Source organism: Nanorana parkeri, unplaced genomic scaffold, assembly GCF_000935625.1.
Source record: "Nanorana parkeri isolate BGI_ZX_2015 unplaced genomic scaffold, ASM93562v1 scaffold795, whole genome shotgun sequence".
NCBI classification, from domain to species: domain Eukaryota; kingdom Metazoa; phylum Chordata; class Amphibia; order Anura; family Dicroglossidae; genus Nanorana; species Nanorana parkeri.
Window position 1 is genome coordinate 545,959 of NW_017307063.1, and position 12,233 is coordinate 558,191.

The window sequence follows — 12,233 nt, forward strand, 5'->3', positions numbered from 1 at the left end:
AAAGAAGAACTCCAGTAAACATTTTTATCAACCCTTGTAGTGGGGCTACCACAGCACTGCAAGGGTTAACTGCTCATTTTTGTCTAGGTTAAAAAAGTTATATTCACCATAACCGCGCAGCCGGCTTGTTTTTAGACTGGCTCCAGTATTAATACACATTTTTCTTGGAGTTCTTCTTTAAGTTGATTTATTCCCCATATGAATTACATATAATTTCCTATCATTATAATACCTGATATTTTTGAGTGATGAAATACAGATCACTTCTGCTTATCTATTAGTATAATACAAACAATATTACATTAAGCAAAACCATTGCAATCAGCAAAAAAACCTAAAAGCTAGATTTCAGGGTGTTGTCAAAATTGTTCAGCTCACGCTCTGAGATTTTCATTCTAGTTTTTGTACATTCTGAAAGTCTTTTCCGAAAGTTTCCGCTAAGAAGTACATAGAGGAAAGGGTTGATGCCACTGCTGGCATAGCTGAGGCAGATAGAGCAGTAATAGCTCACATAAAAGATTAATGTTGGTTTAGAAATCTGAAGGTTTACGATTTGTATGACGTTGTAGGGTGCTGCACTGACAATAAATACTCCCACCAACACAAGAACCATCTTGGTCAGTCGTAGCACTCTTTGTCTTGGTAAGCTGTTGTTGTAACTGAAATAAAATAAATGAGAAGAAACTGATTATTTGGCAAAATTATCCATTATAAATTTATGTCACTAAGCAGACATTTATTTTGTAATTTTAAAGGCAACCTCAAGCCAAAACATTTCAGTAGTTTAGGTAGTGTGGTGAATGGTAAGAGCCTTGAGTATAACTTTTTCTGTGTCCCTATTGGGGACCCCTTTTCCTTCAGGTGGTGATGTGAGAATCTATTCAACTGGCAAACAGAGAAAAACAAATTTTTAGTAGAGTACTAAATGGTTAAAACTTCTGGACAGTGCTTTACTCCTGTTTGTGCTGTCCTATCCAAATACTGTAAGCCCTGCAAGAGAAAATCTCCCACCTAGGGTCACAAACAGAAATCAAATGGAAATCTGAACTTATATCCCCTCTATCCAAAGCTAAAGATAAAATATTGGGATATTTAGGCTTTAAATCACATCTTTGGAAGCCTCCCACCCCCTGAAAATGTCCAGTGTAGCATTAAATACATCCATACTTTAGCCATGGTCATTTTCGGCCTTTAGCTGCATGGCATGCCAAATTGTGCCTCAACCTACTAGAGTGAGATGTTTATTGCCATAGAGAATAACACCACAGCATAAGGTTAGGTGGATTGGTATTATTCTCTTTGGAAGGTACTGTCCCAGGCTCGTTAGTCCATCACCTAGATGACAGTGTGCGGCTTTCTTGGTGATGGATACCGGCAGAGAGAGGAGGAAACATTCACCCAGCAGGATAAGGTATGCCGACGGGTCCTCTCTCATGTGCAACTGTCGGGTTCTCGGTCCATGACCGAGTGCCCGACTTTTTAGAGCGGGTGACAAAGGTATCAGTAAAGGATGGACACCGGCACTCCAAAGCAAGTTCAGTACGTGTTTATTAACGTGCTCAATACAATGTTTCGGGTCTCACAGGATCCCCTTCATGAGGCAAATGGTCACTTGTTTGTCTGATGGAGGGGATCCTGTGAGACCCCGAAACATTGTATTGAGTGTTCTTCTTGCAACTATCATGTTAATAAACACGTACTGAACTTGCTTTGGAGTACCGGTGTCCATCCTTTACTGATATTTTGTCGGAAGCCACCCGCTGTCACCTGCTGCACAGTATTGAAACATGGTTTACAAGATAAAAAAATCCAAAGTAAAGAAAAATAAAATTGAATTATATATCAAAATAACCAAAGTAGGGTTTCAGCTTTATTTCAAAAGCCTAGCAACTGATTGTATTGAGCTTAATGTCATTCATTGTTCAGTGTGATAAAATCAGAAAGCATTATATTTAGGCTAAATTCAAGGAGTGCATATCCATAATATTATCATTTTACTAATTACCAATACCATACCATAGGCTTTCTTGCAGAAAGCTGTGTCATCTTGTGCTCTCACACTGGGCAGGAAGCTCATGCTTATAAAATGCTCTACAAGAATACTTCAGAATGTAACTAAAAGGACAAGGGTGTAGTACCCACACCAAAAGAGTCCAACTATTAAATATATTTAATTAAAACAATATGATATATTCCATTTGTGTTGCTAATGGGTTTCAGGGGCCAAAACAGCAACACCTTCACCAGGTATTAGAATATTGAGGGAGATGGAAGAGGTCTAGAACTTCCTTCTTGCCTAAGGTAATACCCTGTTTGCATTGCCATCCCTACCTTTGTTTACTTGACCAGGACAGGGACAGCCTTACAAGAAAAAACAAAATGATAATTATAAATAAAATGTAAATCTATAAACATTCTTTAAAAGCAAAATAAAAAAAAATGTTACCTTTATGTGCACAGGCTTGACCTTTCTCTTTAGGTGCACTGGATCTTTTTTTTATGTGGTAATCTGCTGCAAACGAAGGGCAGTTTGCCTTTGTCAGCAACAAGTGTATGTTGCCTTGTCCCCAAAATAAAAAAAAAACTTAACAAAAGAAGAAACAAAATAACAATTTGGAGACTCTATGGCAGCTTATATTTGAATTATTTGGCTATAAACATTTGCTGCTGCCTGTTCTCCCTCTCTGACCTTAGGATTCCCCACCTCCCTTGGCTACTGCCTGCTTTTCTGTCCATTTTGTGGAAGGACAGGCAACCTATGGCTGTAGGTTGTCCTTCTGCAGCTATGCCTCCAGTGTGGGGGATCCTGTTACTATCAGGTAATAACACAGAGGTTCTTGCAGCACATCATGAAAGGGTCACCCTCTCTGATGGTGGCAGTACCTCTGTCACGATACCACATGCTGGAATCCTTTGAAACAGATGTGACCAAAAATCTCAATTGCATTACAGATATTGAGGCAAAAACGAAGTGATAAGTAAGATTTATTGTGAACAATGCAGGTGAAAAACAGCCATAATCAATAATACAAGTGCAATACAAACACTTAAAGTGACATTAAAGTCTAAATTTTTTTCCCTCCCCCCATGCTAATGTTAGCACTTACCTTAAATGATGTCTCTTAATCTGATCTTCTTCTTCTTTCCTGATGTTTTCATCTGTCCCTCCAGCGGTGTGGCGGCTCTCCGATCCAGCGCTGACTCCTCTCTGCTTGCAAGCACTTCCGATCCAGCGGTGTCTGCATGCGGGTGCATACGTCCATAGACTTACCTTGCATCTCTGCTCGTCTCCCGGCCAAGAATCTGAACTGTGCATGCGCCCACCCCAAGATGCTTTGCACCTGCTCGATCAGTTTCAGATTCTCCAGCGCGAGCGCGCAGCGATAACACGGTAAGTGTAAACCGCTGTTAAAGTGGGTTTAAAAAAAACAAAAACGTTTTGCCTATATCTACTGCTTGCTAGCAGTAGATATAGGCAAAAAAACCAGAGGGTTTAGAACCCCTTCAACTAACAAAACATTTTATAAAATACCAGAAAAGGAGGTATTAGGTAAGCGGGGCGAGGCAGCAGAAAAGGGGATACTGGTAGAAGCCAAATCAGGAGGGTAACAGGAATAGGGATCAGGAGCCAGATCAGAAGGGTCACAGGAATCAGCATCAGATTCAGGATCAGGGTCAGGTAAGTAGTTTATAGGCTAATGGGCATGGGAACAAAGCACACCGGAACAATGCTGAAACAAAGCGACTTTCCAGAGGATGGGCTAAATACCCTCCCAGCAGCCAGCATCAGGTGGTGATTAAATGCTGAGGGCTGATGGCTGCTGAGAGACACCCACAGGTGGTCACTGGTAATATAAGTTTCAGATCCCAGCACCACAGTGCCATCAACACTTGATCTGGTTCCTGAAAACATTCCAACTTTTCCCTTCCTCCTCCTCCTCCTCCTCCTCACCACCAGCACCCCAACACTCCACCTCCTACTCACCACCAGAACCTCAACCTACTCACCACCAGAACCTCAACACCACTCTTCTTCGTCACCACTAGCACCCCACCCTCCCTCTCACTGCCAGCACACCTAAACTTCTCTTCCTCCTCACCACCAGAACCCTATCCCTCCTCCTCCCCTTCACCCACAGCACCCCTTACCTCCAACACTCCTTTTCCTTACTGCCAGCACCCCCAACACTTCCCCTCACCACCAGCACCCCAACCATCCTCCTCCCTGCCACCACAATAACCCTCCTTCTGCTTTTCATATTGATTTTTCTGTCTTGAGCTTTCTCAAGGCATTATACATGCTGCTTTAGGGATGGGATGACCTTATGTATAAAATAATAGCAGGTGGCATATTGCTTTCTGTGCAAAATAATGGTGGCTTGGTACCTAAAACTGTGGTGGGCATAGGTCACAGACTTGCATAAATAGGGTGTTTGGAAAAACTGGCTGCTTGACACTGGGCATGAGGGTGATATGGGAATTTTTTTTACCAATCATGTGAAATTAGAACTTCTAATCCTGTGCATGTATCCAGCAGGCTCCCTCATCATTTACTATTCAAAATATACAGTATTTTTAAAGTCAGCCCATTTCAGAGGTTCTGAGGTGCTCCCTTCACCAGGGCTTGAAAGTGTTAGGCAAAAGCATGATTAGAAGTAGGTTGATGGGAGTACATAAATCCTGTTCCAGACATTGGTTTTGCAGATAGTTTTACAGGCTGAAAAAAGAGCAACTGGAACAAGGTTTGTGCAACACCATAAATCATAGATGAACACATAAACCCTCTGTCTAAATTTTCAGCAATATATTATTTTATTACTTGTGACTCAGGACCACAAGGGTTAAACAACTTAACAAAGCAAAATATAAACAGGACAATCATAAGGTCTGTGAGGGGTGAGGTCAGTAAACAAGAGCGGCATAGTTGTAGAGGACACATGCATGGAAAAACGAATGCATTCTTGAAAGCAAATCTCCCCCAGTGAAATCCTTGCCCCAACTCATTTTTGGTTTTGCATAGGCACCTTAGACCTTGAAGTCTGTTGTAGGTTTTGAGATGGACCCCACAATGTTTATTTTTGTTTCCCTCAAAATTCATATTAGACCCTTATCCAGACATGCAGCCTGGGTGGCCAGGAATAGAGGGGGCAGAAAACATGTACAAGCAAACAAAAAATGGCATGTGGTCCCCTTTAAAACCCATTCCAGACTATTATAATAGATAAGGGCCTGGTATAGATTTTTAAAGGGGACCCATGCAAAAGCAAAACAAATAAAAAACATCATGGGAACCACCTAAAAATTCATATCAGACCCTTATCCAGTCATTCAGCCTGGTTGACCAGTAAAGGGAAGGATAGCATCGAGCATGCACCCTCCACTAAAACATACCATGCCACATGCCCGCAATATTGGGGGAGTCCTTGCCAGGGGGGCAAAGTCAGTAAACAACCTTTATTTAAAATAAGCAATTAAACAATATCTCATGTACATCCAATATCACTTACGTTGTCTAGTGCTGTAGATCCAACAACAATTATGATGAATGATGACCTACAGAACCTTAGAACCATGTCACAATGATCTTTGGCCGCTGCCATCATCCAGAATCCCCACCAGCTTGTTTACATTGTGAAACAAGCTGAAAGATGGGAAAATTTAATTTCGTGTTGGTAGTGGTACTGACACTAACTGGTCTAACTGGTCAAATCTGGCCATTTAGTTTGTCTGTTTGATCAAGTTGGGTTAAGGTTGAACCCATGGTCATTGTGAAGCTTATTCCTACTAGGCAGGAGATGTTTGGGCAATATATAATCTAAGTTACTGGGCTGCAACCAGATCACAGAACTACTCCAGGTCATGGCTTATATCTGACTTGCCAAATATTTCATAATGATAGGTTTGGTCCACTATAATTTAAAGAACCCTCAGTTGGACTCCACTAGCAGTATTAAAAAGGTTCTCTGGTTTTCACTAATCATGTGGTTGTAACAGGCACCCAGATCTTGAACTCAGATATGGACTCACTGATGGTAATCAGAAAATCATATGAACCATGCCTGAGTATAAAATCTAAGGCAGGATTAAAGTTTAGGTCATAAAAAATAAATCAGAGTAAAGTACAAGAATGGAGACTAGGCTGTCAGTGATCAGACTTGGGGGTCATATAGGAAAACTAGGTTGGCAATGAAGGTAAAATAAGATATATGAAGCATTCTCAAAAGTAGGCAGAATCTGTAATGGGCAGCATACCCAGAGGATGGGTTCCATTTTAACCAAGGTTAAAACAGAATCTGACTAAAACAGTGGACAATGTTTAAGAACAGTTTACAAAGCAAGATTATCAAAAGTAGAAATATACATGATATCCCGATAACTGTCATTCTATTTCCAAAAATGCTATTTTAATAATGTGTATCCATCTATCCCCCCACATTTGCCATTTTGGAAAGAATCTTGTGCTAGTGAATTTATAATTTGATAAAGTCACTGTTCTTGCTTTTAGTAAAGCACGTTTTTGAATGTAATCCTCAATCATATTTATGATGGATTTTTGGTAACCTCCTATGTGAGGTCTGGGTCGACGTCTGGTAACAATAAGTAAATTATGGGGTCTATCCACTAAGCTGCCGTAGGCAGCCGAGTGAATAACCGACCCGAAGTTCGGCTATTCACTACAGGTTTGTACGCCTGATTTCAGCCGTATATTGGCTGAAATCAGCCGCTCATCGTGTGGCTTGCTCAGCATGTTCGGCCGACCCGAAGTGCAGAAGGAGTTCGAATCTCTGCTGCTGCTCTGTCAATCACTAGAGTGGACCTGATGGAGAACTGCAGGTCCCCTCTGCTGATTGACAGCAGCAGCATTTTTTTTTTTATTTTGACGGCAGCCATTGGCTCCATGTCAGAATAAAAAAAAAAGCAGGGAAAGTTTTACTTTGCTCTGGGAGAAAGTGTTTCTCTCCTAAGCGGCCGGGAGCCGCTATATAATAGCTTGAGACTCCCGGAGCGCCCGGGAGAGTTGGGCTGTCTGGAGATCAGTGTCCCTGGTTACTTGGTAACCAGAGTTACTGATCTCTCTGCAAGTGGCCGGAGCCAGCTGTAAGGTCATGGCTGGCTCCGCCCAGCTGTCAGAAGCAGGCTGTCGGCCGACCAATGGCCGGCCGCTTGGCCAGCTTCGCCTTTCACCTCGGCTCAGTCAAGCCGAGGCATATGCCTTCGGCTCGACTAAGCCACCCGGCCCACTTCGGGAGCTGTACGGACTATAGTGAATAGCCCGTACAGGTACTGGGGTCGAAGCTAGCTGAAGGATCAGCCGAAGCTACGGCTAGATCCTTCGGCTGCTTCGTGAATAGACCCTTATGTGTTGATTTCCAATAAAGAATATTTCAACCTATCCTTGAATCTAAGAAGTTTCCATGTTTAAATGTATACCAACTTGCATGAGCTCTATTGTGGGGTAAATGTGTGAAACAGGATGTCACCAGTACACCAAACAAAATGGTCAAGTGATCGCTTTTTATTTACGCATGATATCACAAAGAAGCAACATTTCGGGGCCACGCAGGGTCCCCTTCATTAGGCTCAGTACAACCAATACTGAGTCTAATGAAGGGGACCCTGCATGGCCCTGAAATGTTGCTTCTTTGTGACAACATGCATTAATAAAAAGCGATCACTTGACCATTTTGTTTGGTGTGCTGGAGTCATCCTGCTTCCACATTGATTCCAGCATTGCCGTCCGCAGTCACTTCAGCCCCACCTTTGGGGTTTTCTGTAAGGAGTGCGGTGGGTTACACTGAGCTTATCCACAAAGACCAACACAGCCTTGTTCTAAGTCTTGCAGTAATTTAACAATGATGGCCAATAATAATATTATGGAAGCATGACATACCTAATCTGATAAGCATTTAGTATTGCCTCTTCATGTATTGTGTGCATTTTGCACCTCCAGTGCTCTACTCTTACTGTTTTTTTATGTGTTAAACTCTAATTCTGCTGCAAACCCTGAACATATATTTTGGCGTTTGTAGAACCTCTTATTATCCCTCTCAAAATTATGCAGAAAACATCAATTGAAATACATCCAAGTTGGTTGACATTTAGGTACATCATTGCAATTCATTTGTTTCAGTTTAACTGGAGCATGACTGCACAATGTCTGTTTCTGTTCCTAATATTTGTATAGTAAACAGGCAAACGTGCTGGTTCATGTAGGCTCTGCCATGCTCTCTTATTGTAGTTGCTGCATCAATTGTTACACATCAACTCTAATTTTTTATGTATCTGTGGTTTAGATTGTAAAAAAACCTCAACTTCTGTTTGAAAAAAAGACTTCTCAGACTCTGCAAGTGGGTACCTGAAATAATAATCACAAGCTCAGCTCTTTGTGTGGATGATTTAGGCGTTTGATAAGGAGTATCCCTGGCACTGTGAGTAGCACATCAATCATTCTACAAACTGCAAAAGTACTGCTATCAGCAAAACTTACTTCAAAAGCATTTATTATCACCTTACCAGCTAGTGCATATACATACATACTTAAAGTTATTACACTACACACACTTTCACAATCACACACAATGCCTCCCTCCGGCACCATAAAAGGCTACATGCCCTCAACATGGGGAGGGTGCTTTGCCGGGGGGCACTCAGTTGCTGCCCCCCTTGTGAATGGATAAGTGGTAGATGTTACCCCTACTCATTCACCAAATACAGTAAAATAGAAAATAAACACACCACACCTTAAAAAAGTCCCGTATTTGAAAAAGAGAATTCCTTTATCTATAAAAAAATGAAAATGTCCATCGATACAATCCACAGGTCAATCGCATCGCCCAGTGATGTAGATCCATGTCAATTACGATGAACGACGGCTGTCAACTCTCTGAAAGAAAAATTCCCACCGCCACGAGCGATACATTTGGATTAGTTATCTCTTTCATTCGGAAAGTTGGATACATCCAAATGTCCGAATATGACGATATTGGTCCGAATTTCAATTCGGAATGAAACAAATCACACATGCATATAAATTACTTTTATTACATGGCTAGCTTAGATGCAAAATGTGTTTCAAATTATAAGTTCTCCACGCCATGTAACCAAATACAAATGGCTGCAATATTTACTTTAACCCAAATTTTTTCTGCACAGTACTTCTTTTTAAATTATGTCCACCTCTTCTGGGTTATATGATGTCCAATCTGGAAGAATGGGCATATAAAAGGAATGAAGGGTTTCATGGCCCAAACCATGGCAGTCTTCATTCAGAGTGTGTTAATGGAGAGAATCTCTACATTTCTGAGCAGATTAGGAGATGAGGAGCATGTCATATGTCTGGCCAGAAGAAATTGGGAAAAGATAAGTATACTAAAAAAAGTACATACGATGTGGGGGGAGTACGACAAGGGGATAGATTGTCCACAGTTTGATGTTGGACTTTAAAATTAGCTACCTGTAATTTCACTGTAAATCAGTGCTCGGTAGAAGCATAGTCAATCTAACATAGTAAGTATGTTGACAGGAGGAAAAAAATTGAGTAAACAGAGTCTTGATCACTGATGCTCCTTGCTATGTTCAGTCTGCGACCAAGCTGTGTTGATGAACTAAAATAAAGAGAGGTTACTGACCTGACTATACAGTGTGGCAAAGGTACAGTACCTAGGTCACAATAGTGGCAATACAGAATTAAACATCTTTTGGCAAGACAGTTTACATGTATCCATTTTCAACTGAGCAGTTTACATTGAAGTACCACTTAACGAAGAAAAAAAACCATAAAACAACTAGTAGTTGTTTGGACTGATGTTAACATTTTCTGCTTAATGTAGTATTACACTCAAACCTTTTTCAATAATTAATCCAGATAAAACAAATATACATTGCCCAGCAAAGCATTGCTTTACATTTATGTCCAAACACTTAGGGGTCTATTCACTAAGCTGCCATAGGCAGCCGAGTGACTCACTGACCCCAAGCGAAGTGAGCCGAACGCTGTTCGGCTATTCACTTCAGGCTGGTATGGCTGATTCCAGCCGTATATTGGCTGAAATCAGCTGTACATCGGTGGCTTCGCGTGGCTTCGAGTCGGCCGAACATGCTCAGCCGAACCTCCGGCAGGCTACTCGCTACTGTTCGGTTTATTCTTATAGATGCAGAACAGCAGTGAGTAAATAGCCGAATGCCGCTGAGCGGCATTTGGCTCGGCTGTTCTGCTCAGTCCCTCTGTGGTACCGAGCAGAACAGAAAAAAAGTTAAAAAAATAGAAAATTATTGTGCGGAGCTAGCAGTGACAGCTAGCTCCGCCCAACTGTTTTCTATTGGCCGGGCGGTTCTGTTGCCGTAAAAAAAAAAAAAAAATATCCCCATAGGAAAGCATAGCTCGATTCCTATTGGCTATTTCACTTTGCAATAGCCAATAGCAAACTAGCTATTGCACCCGCCCTCTGCTGCTGTCAATCACCAGAGGGGGACCTGATCTGCAGGTCCAGTAGAAAGGCATCATGGCACACTCACAAACCAGCATGTAAAACAACTTGTCTCACCACTAAGGACAATGACAGAGGTTTGGATACACGTCTTCTGCAAAGGATGTGTAAGCCGCACTGCCGCGCCAAGGCACCTCTTATAGTGCGGTCCTAACTCTAAACTATGAGAGTCTCCATCTTGGAGCACATGGGGGCAGAAGATATCAAATTGGGTGCAGGCCTGTCAGGAGGACGCCCCACCTCCTTAAAGGTACAGAGACACACAAGGGATCCCGCACATCCCATTGGCAGCTGAGAAACCCCATGCGTCGCTGCACCAAATCGGTAAAGCAAAACAAACGTGTGCACCTTACTGTATAACTGGTAACAAATTGTTGAGTGCGTTTGTCGTTTGTTTTGCTTTACTGATCTGCAGGTCCCCCTCAGCTGATTGACAGCAGCAGTGGGCGGGTGCAATAGCTAGTTTGCTATTGGCTATTGCAAATTGAAATAGACAATAGGAATCTAGCTATGCTTTCCTATGAGGATTTTTTTTTGTTTGAAAAAATAAAAAAAACGAGCAGGGAAAGGTTCACTCTGCTGGATTAGAGCCTATTATACTCCCAGAGCGTCCGGGGGAGGAATGACAGATGCGTTCCTGGTTACCAGGTAACCAGGAATGACATCTGTCATTACACACTGAGAACACGGAGAGGCCGCTCTCAGTGTGTAATGACAGCGCCCCTGGTTAGCTGGTCGGCCATCGGCCAGCTTCAGCTTTTTAGCGCGGCTCAGTCGAGCCGAGGCATATGCCTTCGGCTTGACTGAGCCGCTCGGCCAACTTCGGGAGCTGTACGGGCTATAGTGAATAGCCCGTACAGCAGCCCTTCGGTTCTACTGAACTGGAGGGGTCCTGGGGCCGAAGCTAGCCGAAGGATCAGCCGAAGCTACAGCTAGATCCTTCAGCAGCTTTATGAATGGACCCCATAGAGTTATCATGTTTCTGAACAGCTGCTTTCAAATCTGTTAGCTCAGCTTTCTGAACTTTCGGTCCAGTACAAGATCAGAGCAGACTCCAGCAACTATTCATCTACTAGCTTGGAGAAGGTAGCAGGGAGGAGATGGAGCCAGGGGGAGGTTTATTTGCTGTGCCTGTGTGTTTGTAGAGACACACACAGCTTACTAGCACACACAAGGGTGACTGCATAGCAATCTGTTTGAGAATGGAGTCACTCTAAAACAGGAAGTCAGGACCAGTGCTCAGGAGACCAGCTGATTATGCAGGAAACGAAAACACCAAAGTGCAGCATTCATTGTAAGTGATTTCATCAGCATTTGAAATAGCTTAAAATCCTTTTGACTTTAATATGACTTTGGTGAGCTCCAATGAAACTTTGTATAAAGTTAGCAGCTAATGGTACTGGAATGGAACCAATTGTTTGTCCATACAACTCAAGTGCAGGAACGATGCTTTACTTCATGGGAAGCATCTTGTAAAAAGGGAAAACATGTATAATTTGTATATGTGGTTGAGATGTGAGCGGATATTGTAATTCTTGAAATATGACTTTTCTCTAAACTATTAGTTTATATACTATATTTACACAGCATGTGTTTACCCATTACTTTTTTATTTAAACTATGCTATGAGTTACTTAGTATTGCTGGTTTAGAGTAACTAGACATATGTCTTTTTTATACCTTGACAAACTATGTAACTATGTATTGTGATTTTTACATGTTTACAAAAACAATGCCACCACAATG

At 42.0% G+C, this 12,233-nt stretch overlaps 1 protein-coding gene across 1 annotated transcript in view; it reads right to left on the minus strand.

Annotated features, from left to right (window-relative positions):
* Positions 1–315: 315 nt before the first annotated feature.
* The window catches only part of MCHR2 (melanin concentrating hormone receptor 2), a 57,202-nt gene continuing 45,284 nt past the window's right edge, over positions 316–12,233 (minus strand). The window contains exon 5 of the mRNA XM_018564926.1: positions 316–659. Coding sequence (XP_018420428.1) covers positions 335–659 — 325 coding nt within the window. The 3' untranslated portion in view covers positions 316–334. The remainder of the gene's footprint in view (positions 660–12,233) is intronic.